The sequence below is a fragment of the Carassius gibelio genome, chromosome A20 (assembly GCF_023724105.1).
Source record: "Carassius gibelio isolate Cgi1373 ecotype wild population from Czech Republic chromosome A20, carGib1.2-hapl.c, whole genome shotgun sequence".
Taxonomy (NCBI): domain Eukaryota; kingdom Metazoa; phylum Chordata; class Actinopteri; order Cypriniformes; family Cyprinidae; genus Carassius; species Carassius gibelio.
Window position 1 is genome coordinate 16,198,205 of NC_068390.1, and position 18,908 is coordinate 16,217,112.

The following is an 18,908-nucleotide window of genomic DNA, read 5'->3' on the forward strand; positions in this document are numbered from 1 at the left end:
GGCTGAGAATCACTCATAACATCCCAGCATCATGATCGCATTTGCACAGACAAGCACCTTTGAACAACACTTTGAAAGTTATTCAAACAATACTGTTGATCTCCTTTGCTATTCTTATAATTTTGATTAAGGCTATAGTTATTGTTGTAGTTCTTGGTGCAGACAGCCTTTAAATGTAATTCCTGTTATCCCTGTGTGTTATCCAGACTGATCTTTTGGGAGAAAGCTGAGCTTTTACATCCCTGTTTTGCGGTATGATTTAAATCACCATTAGCTTGTTACAGTTTAGTTATTTAATATTAATATTATTCTCAGACCAATATTACCCAACATTACCCGATGAAATCCAGTTTGCAAGTATCAATTTTTTTTTTTTCTCATTGTACAGTACTTCTGCTTTTGGATGTGAAACTGCATTCCTCATTATCTCTTAAGAGATTCAACTCAGGGTCTCATCTTTTCAGAGGAAGTGGCAGATGGAAAGGGTTCTAGTTTGTGGTCAGAGATATTTGTTTTTGTCATATGAAACAACACACTCAACACAATTCATTAGATACAGATAGGCACGACTTCAAAAGCTAGTTGAAGACTAATTTTCTTGCTATTTGAGCTTCATGTTTCTATTTACAAAAGGATTAATGAGCAAAATCATAAAGGACAGCAGAGGTAATGATTATCTAAATAACCAAAAAAGAACATTCGTAACTTTAACATTACGAAGACATGAAAATGGTGAAAGCTTGTGCTTACTAATATAAAACTGTCATGATAGTCTTGTGCACAGCACAATGTTCTTCATTTTATCCCCACTAATATGGACATCCTACTGCATCTCATGAATAAAAAATAGCTGATTGAATATTTCCAGTTTTAAATAGTGGTCTGAACTTAAATAGCTCTCAAATACACTGTACTGAGGCTTATATTCAAATATATTTTCAATACTGTACAGGTTAAAATATATGTATTAAAATATTAACATATTCAAAGATTATAGACATTCTCACATAGCTGGTATAAACCCGATTCCTTTGTTAATGTCTACAGTATTCAGTGGTTGTGTTGGGTAAAGGATAGCCGAACAGAGAGAAGTCCAAAATATACTTGGGCAGGAGCTCTTTGAGAAACTTCTGTGGCACAGTGCATAGGTAATAATGCAGCGTTTCTTTGGTGACGGGTTTGTACCACGTCTGGCGTTCAGGAAAACGCACGTGTTGCGGCGCTCCGACACGTTCCAAAATGTAAGTGGCGTCACTTTCCAGCCTTTCGTACGAGCCAATGAAGTCATATTCTACGGCGCAGGGTTGGCACAGGTTGTAAATGGGCATCCAGTGTTCGTTCATCCGCTCCGGGTCTTCATCAAGCAAATAACGCACAAACTCTGTGAAGGTCACGTCATTTCCTGCTATTTTTTTATCCTTTGCGTAGCCTTTTCTATAGCGACGTATGATCTCTGCACCGTATTTCCGCTGATAAGCCTCAATTTCACCAAACTTGTTGCGATAGGCTGAAAGCAAGCGTGCCATCGGCTCTCGCACGAACATGAATTTAAAATAATGTCGTAGTCGATGACGAATCTCTTCGGGCGGAAAGTCAGAAAGAAAGACTAAATCAGCACGATGGTCCATCTTCACTTTGACGTCTACATTGGCCAGAGCCCCACTCAGTACCTTCATCACTCGCTTCCAGTTGGAACAGGCCACTTTGGGGATGTAGCAGTACAGGAAGCGATGCTTGTCGTTTACTAGTATGTGCTGGAGGAGAGTCTTCCTCTGCAGGGGACTGAGAGCCCACACACTGTGAGGCATGTTCTTCTGACCACACATCGATCTTATGGTGCGATTGCGAATCTCTTGTACAATCTGGGGGGAAAGGGGCATATAAAACTTTAGAACAATATAAAAAGAGAAAAACTTGAGCATACATTTAGTTTCAAGTTTTGTAGACCTACTGTGAGCTGCAAAGTTGTTAAAGGGGTCATATGATGCGATTTCAAGTTTTCCTTTCTCTTTGGAGTGTTACAAGCTGTTTTTAAATAGATAAGATCCCTAAAGTTGAAAAGACTAAAGTCCCAAACCCAAAGAGATATTCTTTATTAAATTTAAGACTCGTCCACACCCCACTAAATACGGCTCATTCTAACACACCCCCAGGTCTACGTCTGCATGTGGGAAGATTTGGATGCAACAAATGGCTCGTTTTATTGTATGGGTTTTATTGTTTTTGTCTTGTCGTGCCAGTGTTCAAACCGGGACACGCATCACAGTATAGTAAGGGGCATAACATTTCTATCACACGCTTGAGGTATTCGGCCAATCACAATGCACTGGATGGCTGTCCAAGTCTTTTGCCGAAGACATCAGTCTACATTATTCCAACTTATTTTTTTAAAATAACGGTTCAACATTAGAATTCCAGGTGGGGGAAAAAAAAAAATACACCAATAAAAAAACTGCCCAAATGTTTTAGTGCGCATCGTTTTAACTTATTCAAATTTACTTCACGGGATTTTAGTTTTCACTTATTAATGCAGTTAAGTACAAAGTTTTATACCTTTTTCTTTATTTTTCTGTCAAACTTTCAAATCCTTTTTTTTTTACTTTAAAGTTTGAAATGTTGTGATTCACCCTGTAGTTGATTTTGTTCAAGGTATATAATGCTTAAAGTTAAATTAGAAAATTGCTTTGGACGAAATGGTTAGGGGAAAACGTATTGCATATTTGACCCATGAATGGGCACAACTTACCAATTAGAATCAATTATTTCAGAGAACCATGTTAAATGGAAATAAAATGAGATGTGCCATCTAATTACTTAATAACTATTTTGTGAAATTGTGTACCAAATGATTCTTGAACAAAATGACTTTACTCAAAAGGTCTCAACTCACTGGGTCTGATCTAAATATAATTTTCTCCTAATGTACACCGCCAATAAAAATGTACACTTAAAAATAGCTAACTAAAATATATGTTATATATTAAATAGAAAAAAACATCTCTCCATCAAGCCAAAAGCAGATGAAACATGAAAAGGTGTTACTAAACAGAGAGAGAGAAAAAAAAACATTTACTCTGGACATTCCTCTGGAAGACCAAGCATCAAGTGAACTGCACTTAAAACTAACTCATCAATTTTCAGGATTACATACACAAGAAGAAAACATTAAAATGTTGCAAAATATACAAAAACATACGATGGGGAGTTCTCAATAACATGAGTGCTCACTTCATACATTCAGTTGAAACTGCAAAAAAAAAAAAAAAAACACATTAAACTGATTATTTAATACATGTAAAAACTTTACAATAATGCCTGGTTACTTTAGGCAATTCCGCAATCAAAACGTCTAGATTTCCTATCAGTGGTTGAGACAGATCAGAGAAGGTAGCTGAACTGTCATGTGATTGTACTCTTCTGTCAAGAGCACAGCAGGGTTCTTACCTTGAAAGAGTTGGCCCCAAGTTTCAGATTTCATATCTTGGCTTGAAGGAAAGAAGCTGTTTAATATTTTCTGGAATGAAATATGGAGCTCCTGTGTTCCATCAAAGATGCTTTCCACATACCAAATTTAACTAAACCCATAGATCCTCCAGTGGAGTAGTAATAGGACAGTATAATTGGATTAATCAGATATAAATAGGCATAATCGGATTTAAACCTTAAAATTACTTTTTACACTAGTGTCCAAAAGTACAGTACAGAAAGAAACTGCAGTAATGAGGAAAAGATATTGAGAAGTTTGGGCAAACCAAATGGCATGAAAGGACTAACGTTATACTGATTAGTATAGTATGGAGTGCCTTAAATGTTTCTATTCCTCATAAACGGTCTCTCTTTTCTGTCCATGTACTCAGAGTAGTGCACTAGCTGGGCAAAGGACGAACACCTGAGACACTTTTAGAGTTTTAAATGAATATTAGAGAACTTCAGTTTTCTGATCATTTTTGTGACCCATTGCTTTGATTTTAAAGCGCATCTATCGTTACATATTCAACCCAAGATACTTTTAAAACATTTTACGTGTGGCTAAATTGTCCACGTAATAATAGGGGGCACTGTATTGGACTGAATTGTTGACTAGGTAGAAAGCTCACAATGTTTTGAAACGCAGCCCGAGTTATCGTGAAAATTCACTGCAGCACTGACTCGCAAAAACTCGAGGAAAGTCTGAGGACTACAAGCAAACACATAAAAATATTTAGGAATTTCACAAAATACTCCACTGTTTATTCACAATCTAGCGAATTTGTGCCTCTGTTCGTCTATCTTACCTGAGACTCCACGTCCACCGCTGCGTCGCTATTCCTCGCTCGGTATTCCACTTTCTTCCCGCTGGCGCGTGGCGGCGGAGTCTGCACGCTGTTCAGCATTCCCTTCTCTATCATGAGCAACAGGCCTCCGGATGCCACGATCACGGCGAACGTCAGCACCGAAGGAACGACGGCGGAGTGTCGGCGAACGGTGGACGCGCTCACGTACGGTCTGAAGTGGACCAGGGATCCGCTCGCTCGTTTAATCCCGTGCTCCTTCTTGCGAGGCGGCATAGTGAATCACATGCGTAAAAGAGTCCGTCCGGTTAATGAGGCTCAGTGACTCAAAATACCGACAGATCAACACACATCCATCGCTTCAGTGAAGCAGCTAACCAACATCTGATTTCAGTGCTTTCTTTGAAAAGAAGGGAGGAAAAAAACTTTTCAAGAGAGCATGTTGGGAAATGTAGTATTGAGTAATGGGGGTGGGGAGAGAGAGATTTCGGGGGTCTTGTAAGTCTTAGCTGTTCGTGATTGATGGAGAGATGCGGGACACTAGTCAAGTCGTTTTAAAATGACACAAATTCTATAATACTGGAACTAGTTGTGAACTGTTTTGTGAACCAGAAAAGTAGATGGAATCACCAGCTAGTGGTTGAGTAATGCAATGCAAATGATTCAAGCTTTGTGACATGGTGCATTATCCTGCTGGAAGTAGCAATCAGAGGATGGGTACATGGTGGTCATAAAGGGATGGACATGGTCAGAAACAATGCTCAGGTAGGCCGTGGCATTTAAACGATGCCCAATTGGCACTAAGGGGCCTAAAGTGTGCCAAGAAAACATCCCCCACACCATTACACCGCCACCACCAGCCTGCACAGTAGTAAAAAGGCATGATGGATCCATGTTCTCATTCTGTTTACGCCAAATTCTGACTCTACAATCTGAATGTCTCAAAAGAAATCGAGACTCATCAGACCAGGCAACATTTTTCCTTTCCAGTCTTCAACCGTCCAATTTTGGTGAGCTTGTGCAAACTGTAGCCTCTTTTTCCTATTTGTAGTGGAGATGAGTGGTACACGGTGGGATCTTCTTCTGTTGTAGCCCATCCGCCTCAAGGTTGTGCGTGTTGTTGCTTCACAAATGCTTTGCTGCATACCTCGGTTATAACGAGTGGTTATTTCAGTCAAAGTTGCTCTTCTATCAGCTTGAATCAGTCGGCCCATTCTCCTCTGACCTCTAGCAACAACAAGCGTTTTTTGCCCACAGGACTGCCGCATACTGGATGTTTTTCCCTTTGCACACCGTTCTTTGTAAACCCTAGAAATGGTTGTGCGTGAAATTCCCAAGTAACTGAACAGATTGTGAAATACTCAGACCGGCCCGTCTGGCACCAACAACCATGCCATGCTCAAAATTGCTTAAATCACCTTTCTTTCCCATTCTGACATTCAGTTTGGAGTTCAGGAGATTGTCTTGACCAGGACCACACCACTTAATGCATTGAAGCAACTGCCATGTGATTGGTTGATTAGATAATTGTATTAATGAGAAATTGAATAGGTGTTCCTAATAATCCTTTAGGTGAGTGTACATGGCTTTTGTCTCATTGCCTGCTCGTTCGCTCCCGCCACATGCCCCTTCCCTGGACTTTGATTTATTTGGGAAATTAGACAACGAAAATTGAACTAATATTTCGTCCAGGCACAGAAAACAGATTTTTTTAAAAATTACAATGAGAAGTTTTTTTTTTAGTAAAATCATTTTTAAGTGATCACCATTGTATTCGTCTTAACTTTGATTGCAGTCTTCATCCATCAAAACTTTACTAGTGAGACATTGATTATCCAGTCAAGAATATATAGTAGTTTGCATAGCTGTAGCCAGGCTGGGGAATTCCACACCACAATGATAATCTGTTTTATTATCAAAAATCACAATCAAGAACAAGAAGAAAACAAAATGAACTTAAAATGAAAGTATCCTTTATTTTCTTACATATGACTCCAGGCCTTTTTTAGGTGTTGATATGGTATGATATACTCATCAGCATTCATGTGCATGAAAAATCAGCAAACATATTTTTAGTGTTTTAGGTTTTGTACAAGTAATAAGAGAGTTCAGTTATATGCGATTCACTACACTAATGTGTTATAAAGCAATTTTGGTTTTCAAAAAATAAACAATGAAATGAGTAACAACAGAAACACAATTTGCATGTTACAAACAGGGTTCCAGTGTTTATGACACAACTGCACTGTATATACACAACGTAAGCACTCATTCTCTTTCCCTTTCACACACAGCACTCTTCATTCAATTTCACAACTGTTACATTTCCTGTTTTAGTGGGACTGAGCGATACTGGAGAAGTACTCCAACATATCTTGAATGGTAAACTCCATGGTGATTCCTGACCCCGGGTAGCAGCGGTTTATCAGGCCCTCAAAGTGCTTGTACTGCCGAATAAACTCATCTTGCATGGAGTGCCACACAACCTAGTGGACAAATCAAAATTCACATTCACACTCAAGAATCGCAAAAACATTATAGATGCCATTTAATTTAGCCAATTAGTGTTATTTTCCTCTAGCTTTACTCACCTGTAACAGACTCTCCTCTTCACACAGGTGCTTATCCACCTTCCTGTAAAGGTTGTCCAGGCCCTTTTTCACCTCCTTCCCAGGGTATTCTTTAATAACCTTACGCAGTTCCTGTTTATTGAAGGCCAGTTGGTAGCTCACTTCCTCTTCACGGACACCCTGAGCTACACGCGCCTCCACTCCCTCAAAGAAATGCTGCAAATTGGAAAGAAAATAAAAATGGTCCATGCACATTTAGGCTGAAGAATCAAAGTACATTTCACATTTTACAGTCCAAGCATATTTTAGTTTTTTTACATGGATGTTCAAACCTGGTCTCCATGAAGATTTGGCTTACATTAAGTTTCTCTAGCGGTTGGCCCAGTGAGTTGATGACGTAGGACTGCAGGTGTTCTGTGTATTTCTGCTTGGCGTCCTTTCTCTCTGCATCCAGACAGGAGATCTTGAGGCTGGAGAGTGTTGAGAAGATATGGTGGAAGTTCTCCATCATCACCACATCACGTGGAGTCTTCTGGCTCTCGTTGGCCACTTTCTCCACTATGGATATGCAGACAGAAAGAGACCAATCAGATGAGCAAGAGGGTTAAAAACAAAATAGAAAGCAGAACCGCAAACACTGAAAATGTAAATGGGAATGATGAGTTACATTCTCTATTAATGGATGGTTCTCAACAGTGTTGTTATTGGTTTTCAGCAATTGAAATAAAGCTGAAATAAAATATAAATAATTTGATGAAAAATTGTGAAATGCTGCTATAATAAAATATGTTTAAGCTGAAGAACTCAAATGACTAAAACTGAAAAAATATATTAAACTATATGCAAAATGAACTAAACTGCAAATATAGTATTTATATTTCATATATCAAAATATAACAAATATTTGGAAAAATACGGAATAATAATAAATTATATGTGTAGAAGTATAAAAGTAACACTCTTGCAATGCCTCAATTACACATCTGTCATGCTATCATGTTTTCGTTCTCTTTATATAAAAAAAGACTAAAAAAATAAGTCTCAAAATCAGCATTTCAAGATATTTAGGGCTTTTAGCACATTCTCACAACTAGTCCTGTTGGTTATGATCCTCACCATTACTGAAGACAGCTCTGATGAGTTTAATGTAGGCCTTATCCAGATCACCCCGTCTTTCTGCATTTCGGAAAATAGCCTCAGCTAGCTTAGCAAACTCCTCAAAGCCGGTGACAAATGGCAGGATGCCCACTTTACTCTTCTTAGAAATCTTCACCTCCTCCATCTGGCGAATCTGTCCAGACTAAAAGAGCAACAGAAACATCAGCAGATTGGTTTGTTGGTCTCGCCATCAATACATCAAACAATGCTTGACAGGAGCTCCACTTACAATGCATTTATCAAAGTTTCTCTTGACAGTGACTAGCACATTGCCCAGCGTTGTGCTGAGGTAGGATGCAGGATCAACATTTTCGGCCGTCCAGACATGGTGACTCATCTTTACCAGCATGTAGAGAGAGTTGAAGCTGTCTATCTTATCACCTAAAGCTATCAGACTGTTCAGCTCGGTCTCAATGCTCTGAAAGATCTTATTCATCATCATCCGAACCATGTCCTTTCTGCAAGAGAAATGGATGTATGATCAGTTTTTATAATCTGCTTAAAAACAGATTTGAATGAAGTAAGAGGTTAAGAAAACAGTCACTCACTCAGATATTGATTGTCTGTGTTCACTGAGGGGTCTGGAGTGAACCGTTCCATCGCTGTCATCCACATTCTCTGCCTGATTAGGGATTTATAACATCATTAAAACACACGTAAATACAATACAGACACAGATCTGAGTCGGTATTGTTTCTGATACTCACCTGAGCTAGTGTGGGATTTTGCTGCAGTTTGAAGAACTTGCTGATAAAGTCCTGTTCAGCCAGACACAGTGGCTCTAGCTCACTCAGGACCTGCTCAAAAATCTAGAAAGCAACACAAAGAAGGGCCTTCAATGGGCATATGTACACTATCATTCAAAAGTGCTCACCAAGTCTGCATTTAAGATATAGTACAATCAGGAATATTGTGAAAAATTATTACAATTTAAAATGACTATTTTATATTTGAATATATTTCAAATGTTATTTGCTTCTGTGATGCCAAAGGTGAAGTTTCACTTATCAGTGTCACATGATCCTTCAGAAATCATTCTAATAATAAGTCTTAACTATTACTTTTGAAATGAATGCATGGATAAAGATATTACATTTCGTAAATTATATATATAAAAGAAATAATCAGTGTATATGATTATACTTTGCACAACAAATTAAAGAATTGAGTCACATTTCAAGTAACAATTTAGAACCAATCAGAATTTTAAACATGGGCCGAAACGATCCCCAAGTTTTAGCGGTGGCGCACCTTATCAAACCTGGTCCTGTCTGCTACGTCCAGGTCAGAGGCAGACATGTTGCCCATATCAAGCAGAGACGATGACTGAGAGCGCCTACTGTTGGAGCTGCTCACAGCGAGTTTATTCAGACTTGACGTGGAGCCTGTAAGCTTCCCAGAGCTCCCATGCAGGCCTGGAGAGACCATCAGAACATGAACTGGGTGTAAAACATACAAGTCAAAACTTCATTACAATCACCTTTCTATATGGGTTATTAAGCTTACCTTTTAAAGTACACGTTGATCTGAAAGGGGTCACAGTATACATGCAACCCTTTACGACAAGATTAAATAATCAACCCCCCGTCCCAACCCCTGATGCATTAACATTAAACATTTTAATTTCTGATTAATCAGTAGACATGTTTGAGGTTAGTATTGATTGAGGAAAAGTGAATAAGGTAAGATGAAATCCATAAAATGGTGCATGTAACTCAAGACTGAAAACACATGTTTTGCATAACCATGAAACATTGAAACTGAAGATAAGAGAATGGATTACTGTGCTTTTGAGGAAGAGATGCCTTTTGACTAAGAGGAAGCAAGGCATTATGGGATAGGCGTAGCATGTGGCGCTGATACTTACTCTCCACCTCCTGTTTGAGGGCACTCTCTTTCCGCGGAAGCGTGGCTGGTGGCCGGTTAGAAAGGCAGGCATCAGAGACAGAGACACGTTAGGCTTACATCATGCAGCATGGTGCCAGAGTTAGGGGTTAAAGGTCAAAGTTTTCAAATATGACATGCACTGCAGTGGCTGAATCTAGGCTTTGGGCTCTTTGGCCATTTGGAAACAAAAACCTTATTTTATTTCATGACGTGGAGGAAAAAGTTGAGAATTGGACTGCTAATGTAAGCTTTTGAAACAAGAGGAACGTCTTATTAACACCTGGAAGTTTACCAGCATAAGCATGGATGAATGTTTCCAGGGATGGGCAGAAGTGACGAAGTACTTGGAAATGACAGCAGTCATCAATCATGAGAGACACAAAAACAGGGACTCATGACATTAAAATGGGCTTATATATACATTTTACTTAATATGACATTGCAGTCATCAGAAACAAAAACAGTTCAATGGGGCACAATGGAGTGAGAGATGTTTTTTGAAATTACTGGGTTTTCTTTTTGTTTTTGTTTTTTTGGTTTTTTATTTAACATAGTTTTAATGTGACGCTAATGGTGTAGGGAATAAATCCCCAACCCTAGTTTCCAAAAAAATATATAAATGATAGGATATAAAAACAATTTCTATTCATTTTTAATATATCTAAAAATACAGAATAATTTACCAGGCCCAAACTTTTGCAAGTATTTTGTGAAATGCACTACATTGTTCTAAACATCCTGAAATCTTAAGCATTCAGGGTTTTTTGTCCACAGAATACTTTGGTTGTCATGCCTCTAGTATGCATTTAATGCCACGTGTAATAGTACACACTCTGTGGGCCTTGCAGCACATGTCAGAACATTACAATGAAAACGTGACGTTGCACACCATCATATCAGAAACAAGCAATGACTGACATCTCAATGATTTTACTAGATAATTGTATTGGATACTTTAAATTCAGCTCTGTTGAAACTATGTGTTTGTCATGTAGTGTAAAATTAGTGCAAAATAAAACACATATCACAAACACCACACACACACGCAGACAACACACAACATACACAAGCATATAGCAGACACAAGACATACAGTGACTGTAGAAACAGCATGGACAAAAATCCCTAAAAAAGAAAAAGAAAAAGTGAGGTCTTACCAAATTTTCCTTTCCCATCCTTACTAGTGCCAGCCATTTTGATCTTTGCCACTTCAAAGAAGTCCTTAATTTCCCGCTCATATAATCGGGTCATGTAATCCACATAGGTCTATAAAAAAATGTAAATAAAATAAGGGAGGACAAGGAATTTACCCAAATTTAGATTTTTTTTACTTGTCAGCAATTTTCTCATTTAGAGGAAGATAGAAAGATCCCAGGAAATGAGACAGAGGGAACATTAATGGGAACCGGACACAAATCCAATTTGTCAGCAGTACATACAGCAACATCCAGGCCAAGTCTGCCATCAAATTCGGATTTTAAAGACAGTTTAATAATAGAGAACAGAGATAAATGCATCTAAAACATTTGGGAATCACATTAGCACTGAGTGACGATCAGAAAATGACTAAACGCTCTGAATAAACCCTTAAATATGGTCTTGCCCCTGAATTTATTGGGTCTAATGTTTGTAGAGTAACATTAGCAGTACTATCAAGTCTGAGCAAAGTTAAAATTAAATATAACTGCTATTTTCCTTCGCTAAGACATTGCTTTTCTAAATGAAAACCATTGGCTCTCAGGATATAAGGATAATATATTGCAGTATTATTATGATGGCATTTTAATGGTTGCAGTAACTGACTGTTTGTGATTTTAACTGTTAAAACATACAGTGCTTTATAACATAGAGAAATAATGGGACTGATCGTTCCATTAAAGGTACACTGTAACATTTTATTCAAACTGTAAAAATGGAACACCCAAGTCCCACCCTATTTTTCTAATTAAACATCCTGTTTTTATCCTTGACTCTTGTCACACAGTACATTGATTAGGGTTTCCATTCACTTTTATGACTTTATCAAGATGGAATAATTTGTACAAACGTGACTGAATGCTTTCAAAATGCTTTTGTTATCTGACACGTGTCATGATAACATTTACTGTGATAATCAATGCAGTGATGGAAGTCATAAACACTTACCCTGGAAAGACCGTCATATTTCTCTCTCTGGGTGTTTTTCAGCCACTCCATGAGTTTGGCGTATCTGAGCAGGTCTCTGTGCAGAGGGCTGTGTTTGGGTAGTGTCAGCTCAGCTGTGTGCTGGGACAGTGTGGAGCTCTGATCGTGTCCCTACAAACACAAACACACAGACACACTCAGTGAGTGGAAACCCAGTATGAGAATACTTCACTGTCCAAGCGAGTTAATATTAAGGAACACACACACTTTCACTCCCACATAGGGCTGGGTAAAAATACAGATTTTCCAAAAAATCAGGGTCTTCATTTGTTGAATTTGGTGTTTGGTGTTTTCTTCAGTGGCTGTGTTAAAACATGTTACTAGTCATATGTTACGAACATCTGTTCCCAATTTGTATTGAATGTGATGCAACTGGTACCGCAAAATAATGGCCAAAAATATGAATGCAAAATGCATCTCATTCATGGAAAAAAAAATACTTTTTAAAACCGATTCTTTTTAGTATATCAAAAACATACAAAGTGAACAGTGCAGTCTGATTCATGAACAAATGAATGACTTATGAACTGGTTAATTTTCAGTATATTAAAAAATAATGGTCGGCCGACACTGATGGAAATATCTATGTGTGTGTATATGTACACACATATATACACTGTATGCATGTATATATACACACCAATACATACACATGCAGTATATAAAATTAATATAATACATTAAATTCTAATTATTTCAAATTTCTTAAATAATCATACATTTTTGTATAATTATAATATTCATGTTTAAGAAAATTAAAAATTAATAAAAAAAAAAACTTCTTGATTCTCTGATCCTATTAGGGTATTTTTCACAAATAAATAAATATTTTTAAAAACATAAATAAAAAAAGGAAGTAAACAATGTAACTAACAGAGCACTCTGTAATCTGTGTGCATTGAGAATCATATTTTATCAAATAAAGCCACGGTAACACTCAATACGGCACACAGTGAAAAGACATGAATATGATAGTAAGCAAATGAATAAGGCAAATATTAATTATATTCGTTTGAAAAAAATATTTAGTTTGTCGATTGTCAAACACTGTGACCAGTGTAGTCTGATTCATGAACAAATGACTTTTATGAACCAGTTCTTTAGTGAATCAACAGCATACAGCATGACCATTGAGGTCTGATTTACAAACAAATGACTATGAACTGGTTAACTAAAAACATACAGTACAACCAGTGTAAAACTGAAACCAGAATTAGCAGAAAGAGAATATCGCTCCACATGGAAGAGAAAACTGACATCATTACAGAGGTATATCGAGAGTTTGTTAGGAAAATCTGCATAAACACCCAGCCCTACTCCCACAAAAAAAGGTTGCTGTTATATTACAGTGACACCAAGCTCAAACAGTAATTAGTCGAGCAAAAATCACCAAGCCTCATGATTCTATGAACATTGCTACCAAACCAGCAGTAGTGCTTTTCTCACAGTCAAGCAGTTCCTTCTAAATGCATCTATGAAACATCCACATCATAAGAGCAAACACAGAGGAACTGCATGCTGATCAGGCCATGTTATCTCACCAGCACCTCACAATTCCATCAGAGAGTGAGCAAAACAAGGCAATGAAGACCCCTTTAAATCTTCAGCTTCTAACACGAGAATGATGTTGGCTGGGAGGTTTATGGGGTGATCATCTTAGAAAACCCTAAGATGAGAATGTCTGGTTTAAATCACCATGAACATGCTTAAATGAAGGGAGAAGCATTGATGAGACAGTTAAGTTTAAGGAAGTGGAGTTGTGTGACTGTTAGAGTGGGCGGGTCAAACGGTGCTGGAGTGGGCGTACTCACAGGGAGTGACAGACAGGACGACCTATAGAACTGAGGGATGCTCATTTTGAAGTGACTGAAGTGGTTGAACTGACAGAGGAACAGAGAGCACAGTGAAGTAAAGTGATATAGAGAGACACGACTGGTGACCAAACAGGAACACAGGAGAAAGAATCAATCAGAGAGAGGCAGATAAAGACTTGTAGGAGAAGGAAAGAAACCCTAATACTCCTCATTTATGTAAGTTCTTTACCTGTAATGTGTGTAATAATGTTACCTGGTGCACAAACACGTTGTTGAGGTGGTTGGTGAGACGTCGGGCAAAAGTGTCTCTGAGCTCAGAAAACAGTTGCTGCTGCTGCTTGACTGCCATCAGCTTATCATGGCCTGTCACAGGACACCACACAAACATGATTAATGCTGCTCATGCACACCTCGAAGTGCTGTTTTCACTCAGTGGGTGAAGATTGAGAGCAGTACCTGGATTGAGTGCCACGTTCATGCACTGTGACAGAGCCTCAGACGCGTTGATGCAGGCCTCGATGCCCTTAGGAGAAGATAAATCTCCTTCCTGCAAAGCCTTGATGTGCCCTTTCGATAGATCCATGTAATTCTTTTATGGAAAAAAAAATATATACATTAACAAAAGAGAGAATTATGAACTTATCAGAATTCTAATCATGCCAGTAATCTTTCATTGGAGTTTGTTTTAGTATCAAACAAAAGAGAAGCACAATTGAAACATCTACAACTTTGCTCACCCTGGCAGAAAAGAATGTAAATTAACAAAAGTACAGAAGTAAAAAAAAAAAAAAAAAAAAAAAAAAAAAAAAAAAAAATTATATATATATATATATATATTATATATATATATATATAAAATTATATATCATATTTCACCATTAGGCAAAATAAAAGTATTTATATTTACAGTTTAATACAGGGTTTCCCAAACTGGGGTCTGTGAAAGAACTGCATCTCTTGATCAAAAGCTAATAATTAATTCAATAAAAAAATGTAAATTATAATTAATAATATTAGAATTAAAACAATTCCAAATAAAACACATACTATAAAAGATTAAATATTAATCATTATCAGGGAACTTTGAACATGCGAATGCATTGTGTAACTTAAAATCTCAGGGACATTTCCAGGAATCGTTCTGGGTCAAAGGTTTTTTTCTGACAAATAAAAAGTTTGGGAATCCCTTATTTCATACAGTTTTCATTAAAAGAGTGGAAGTGTTATGAGGAATATGCGTGTCTAGTTTATCTAGAATTCTTATGTTAATGCTGTGTTTCATTCAACATAGGAATGTTTTCTGGGATCTGTTTCTACTGTGGCCCAACATACCACGAGGAACTGGATCTCATCCAGTAGTTTGCCATTGTTGGTGTTGCTGATCTGGATGAGACGGTTGCTCTGGGAAATCTGGTCCATCTGCTCCTTCACACTCTGAAGCATCTCCTCATAACTGAGCAGCTTCCCCTCGATGTTGTCCACCTCTGCCAGAGCCTGATCCAGCAGCTGCATCAGGATGTTCACCTGCTTCTCTGAGGCCATGATGGACTGGATGTTAGCCTGAGCAGAGAAGAACAGAGATTACGATTCATGCTAATATAAAATAAGCCTTGTTTTATCTCTGATATGACTGCTTGATATTATCCGCTATTCTCTAATCAATTCCCATTTACCATTACTGTAATTATGGCACTCAGTTAAATTTAGATACTAACTAACACTAACTGACTAACACACTTGTGTTTTTCCTTCAGAAAACATTTAAACATACTTACCCCATCTAGGACCTGTAGCTCACGGGACAGTTTCTCAGCAAAGGCCTCTGCATTGGAAATGGCGTACTCGCAGACCTCCATCATGCTCTCAATGTCCTGCTCCTCACGGGTGTTCAGCTCCTGGTAATCGTCCAGAGCATCCTCATCTCCCCCTGCGACACTCTGACTCTCTCCGCTCGGGACCGACTCTGAGAAGAAGGAAAGGAACATGAAAATAGTGCCCTTATTAACCTCAAATGTATAGTACTTTATATGCTACCATTCAAAAGTCTGTCTTTTTTTTTTAACGACACTATATGTTATATGACAGTAAGGACCTTTATCATAGAAATAAATGATGTTCTTTTGATATTTGAAATGGCTTTGCCATCACATTAATAAATTACATGTTTAAAAATATTATAATAGAAAACTTGTAAGATTATAATAGAACGAGATTACATTCTAATAGAAAGATGGTAACAATTATTCACAATTTTACTATTTTTACTGTATTTTTAATTAAATAAATGTTGGTGAGCGTAAAAACATACTTTTGAATGGTCGTGTATGTGTGCATATGAGTATATGAAATAAACTACTCCAGGAATACAGTGTAAGTGACACATGTACACAAACACAATCTAGAGAGTGAGCAGTGGGTAACTATATGTGATTATGCAAATGAATTAATGGGGAGTAAGAAAGACAATTAATGAAGGGGAAACAATAGCAGGAGAACTGGAAACTGGAGTAGGTTAATGGAGAAGGATGAAAGATGGAAGAAAAAACAGCGTACAAACCTTCAGCTTTAGGAAGCTCTGGTCAGTGAGAGATTTAGAGAGAACAGCACAGATCAGGTTAAAGCATTAAGGGACACTCAAAAAGACACACTGCAGAATCTCAGAGCGCTCAGAAAAAGACAGAGAGAGAGCAGTAGCCACAGGAAAACAGAAACTAGTTTGAGTTCCTATCGCTGCCGATCTAATAGTTCTGCACAGTTCTATCACAGCAGGTAACTGTGAGGTAATTACATATTAGAAATACTGTACATTGGTATTTTTTGACAACATGCTATTACCTTCCAGCAGCTGTGGACTGACATTTACAAACTCCACTTTCTTCCGAAGGTAGCGCTGGTTCAGCTTCCAGATGCACGAGATGAACGAATTCTTCTCTGCAGTGCTGCTCGCTACCCACCGATAAACCTTCTCAAAATGAAGGTCAAACTCTGGGTTCTCCTGAAGAATGGAAAAGTACAGGAAAAGCTCAGTAAATTCAGGCCGATACCAAGTCGATAAATAATTAATATCCCCCAATATTCCCCCAAATATCTGAATAATTGAAATACAAACAATAAAAAGTTAATCCAGTAACTTTAAGTCCTATATATGAATTTAGGTATAACAGCTTTATTATGTACAGTATTTAAATGTATTCTTTTTTATTTATTTTTTTCTAAAGATTAAATTTAACCATGTTATTAAATTATTAGTGTTTTTAAAGATTGACTGTTAGGCAAAGGTAATCTCACATTTAATTTAAATTATTTAAAAAATTATAATAATCCAAATGGTGTTATTATTGGAAACTAAAGTAAAATAAAGATGTCTTTGTTAAATAAAAAAAAGTATAAAATTTTAAATTAAAATTTAAAAAAAAATTTAAGTAGAAATGTTGCTTTGGCAGCTAACTGAAACAAAATAAGTTGAAGTTGAAGTACTAAAATTACTCAAATAAAACAATTTTTAAGTTATAAGTTAATAAGGTTCAATAGAAATTAAAGTGCCAAAAGTACATCAACTTGCCAAAACTGAATTAAAATTCTAAAAAAAAAGCATTATAAAGATATATATAGAAAAATAGAAAGATAGCTAGATAGCTAGATAGATAGATATCAAAACTGAAAGTTAATTCAAAATATAGGACAAAAGAACATAGTAATGAATATTTATAAGTATATACTTTCCTAGTATATAAATACTTATAAAATAACAGTGTATACAATATCATCCAAGAAGCAATCTGGTACAGGTATATTATGTATCCATAATATTTAGTAATAGATATTTTATTACTGATATTTATTTCCTTTAACATATGACCTCTGACCTTATTGGCATCTTTGGCATCAACCTCCGTCAGGTCGCGTAGTTCCCATGCCATCTGTCTCTTATAGAAATCTCCTTTATCTGTTTTTTTCACTTTCACCACCTTTACCTGCACCGGGCGCTCTGTAGTCACTAATAACAATAAAAAGAATTGACAGAGAAAATAAACAACAAAAAAAAGGTTTGCAGACATCCTCTGACATGGATCTGTGTCTGTGCTCTACCTGTGGCACACAGGAAACAGTTCTTCTTCTTTTTCCCTGCCTTGCAGACATTGACGATGCTCAGCAGACGCTCATCATTGGGAGTGAAAATATCCCTCTGAAGGGCGTGCTTGATGGCAGTCATGTTTGTTTCTGAAATTAAAAAAGCCCAAATGGCTCAGTAAAAAAAATATTTGCATTAAACAAATGTAATCTGAAAGGGCCTTCTTATGATTGATGCTGTGCTATTCTTTCAAAAATCTAAAGAGTACCCTTTTGTATGCAACATATTATAAAATGTCAATACATTATTGAAGATAATATACAATAAGACATTACAAACTTGGCTGAAGCATTACATGAAGGCAAACTTTTATTGACAACCTAAAGGAACATTTGTCCTTCATTGAGTCCTTCACATGAAAATACCACAGTATATGAATATGATAATTATTCTTTAACATGATATAACGTTACATCCATAAGGATATTACGTGAATACCGTTGCACAATACAGTTACTGCCAAAATTATTTTTGAGATTTTCGTGACGATATTTTAGATCTCAGATTATATAACTATGTTTTGTATATAGGTGAAAATGCCTATATTGTTATAAAAAAACAAAATGTTTGATGAAAAGGTCAGCTGACACCGTAAACAACGCAGTGGCCTTTTCGAGAAGCCAATAAACTGCAACCACTTGTCGAAACTTACCTTACGTTTATCCAATTTAGCAACGAAAATTCCTTATTTAACGTATTAACTTGTATTAGTTAAAAAAATAAAAGCTTTTTTTTATATAATATCACATCAGCTGTCAGGGACCCTGCCCTGATAGCAGTGTGAAGAAGAAAACTGAATGAGAGAAGTAAACATAAACTTCCTGCTTCCGGTTAGTGTTTTCTACAGTAAAAGTCCCTTCATTCTTTGTTGTGTATTGTCATTATAGAACAA

At 37.0% G+C, this 18,908-nt stretch overlaps 2 protein-coding genes across 8 annotated transcripts; both read right to left on the bottom strand.

Moving 5' to 3' along the window:
• Positions 1 to 204: 204 nt before the first annotated feature.
• LOC127938293 (carbohydrate sulfotransferase 14) lies at positions 205 to 4,738 on the bottom strand. Its single transcript, XM_052534805.1, has 2 exons — positions 4,275 to 4,738; positions 205 to 1,862 (listed from the first exon to the last, which is right to left on the bottom strand). The coding sequence occupies exons 1-2, from the start codon at positions 4,545 to 4,547 to the stop codon at positions 1,035 to 1,037; spliced, it is 1,101 nt and encodes a 366-aa protein (XP_052390765.1). The 5' UTR covers positions 4,548 to 4,738; the 3' UTR covers positions 205 to 1,034.
• Positions 4,739 to 6,227: 1,489 nt separating this feature from the next.
• On the bottom strand, positions 6,228 to 18,832 carry LOC127938292 (exocyst complex component 1). 7 transcript variants are annotated; one of them, XM_052534797.1, is made up of 21 exons: positions 18,669 to 18,832; positions 17,974 to 18,105; positions 17,751 to 17,881; positions 16,720 to 16,879; positions 16,442 to 16,459; positions 15,660 to 15,847; positions 15,217 to 15,444; positions 14,341 to 14,473; positions 14,138 to 14,247; positions 13,882 to 13,950; positions 12,032 to 12,181; positions 11,044 to 11,152; positions 9,867 to 9,911; positions 9,251 to 9,414; positions 8,707 to 8,808; positions 8,548 to 8,621; positions 8,229 to 8,457; positions 7,958 to 8,141; positions 7,200 to 7,399; positions 6,863 to 7,057; positions 6,228 to 6,757 (listed from the first exon to the last, which is right to left on the bottom strand). In XM_052534797.1, the coding sequence occupies exons 2-21, from the start codon at positions 18,095 to 18,097 to the stop codon at positions 6,605 to 6,607; spliced, it is 2,766 nt and encodes a 921-aa protein (XP_052390757.1). In that variant the 5' UTR covers positions 18,098 to 18,105; positions 18,669 to 18,832; the 3' UTR covers positions 6,228 to 6,604. The 7 variants fall into 7 exon arrangements, with proteins under 7 accessions (XP_052390757.1, XP_052390758.1, XP_052390759.1 ...); XM_052534798.1 differs by having other exon boundaries at positions 17,974 to 18,129; positions 18,669 to 18,822; XM_052534799.1 differs by lacking the exon at positions 16,442 to 16,459.
• Between the last annotated feature and the right edge of the window lie 76 nt (positions 18,833 to 18,908).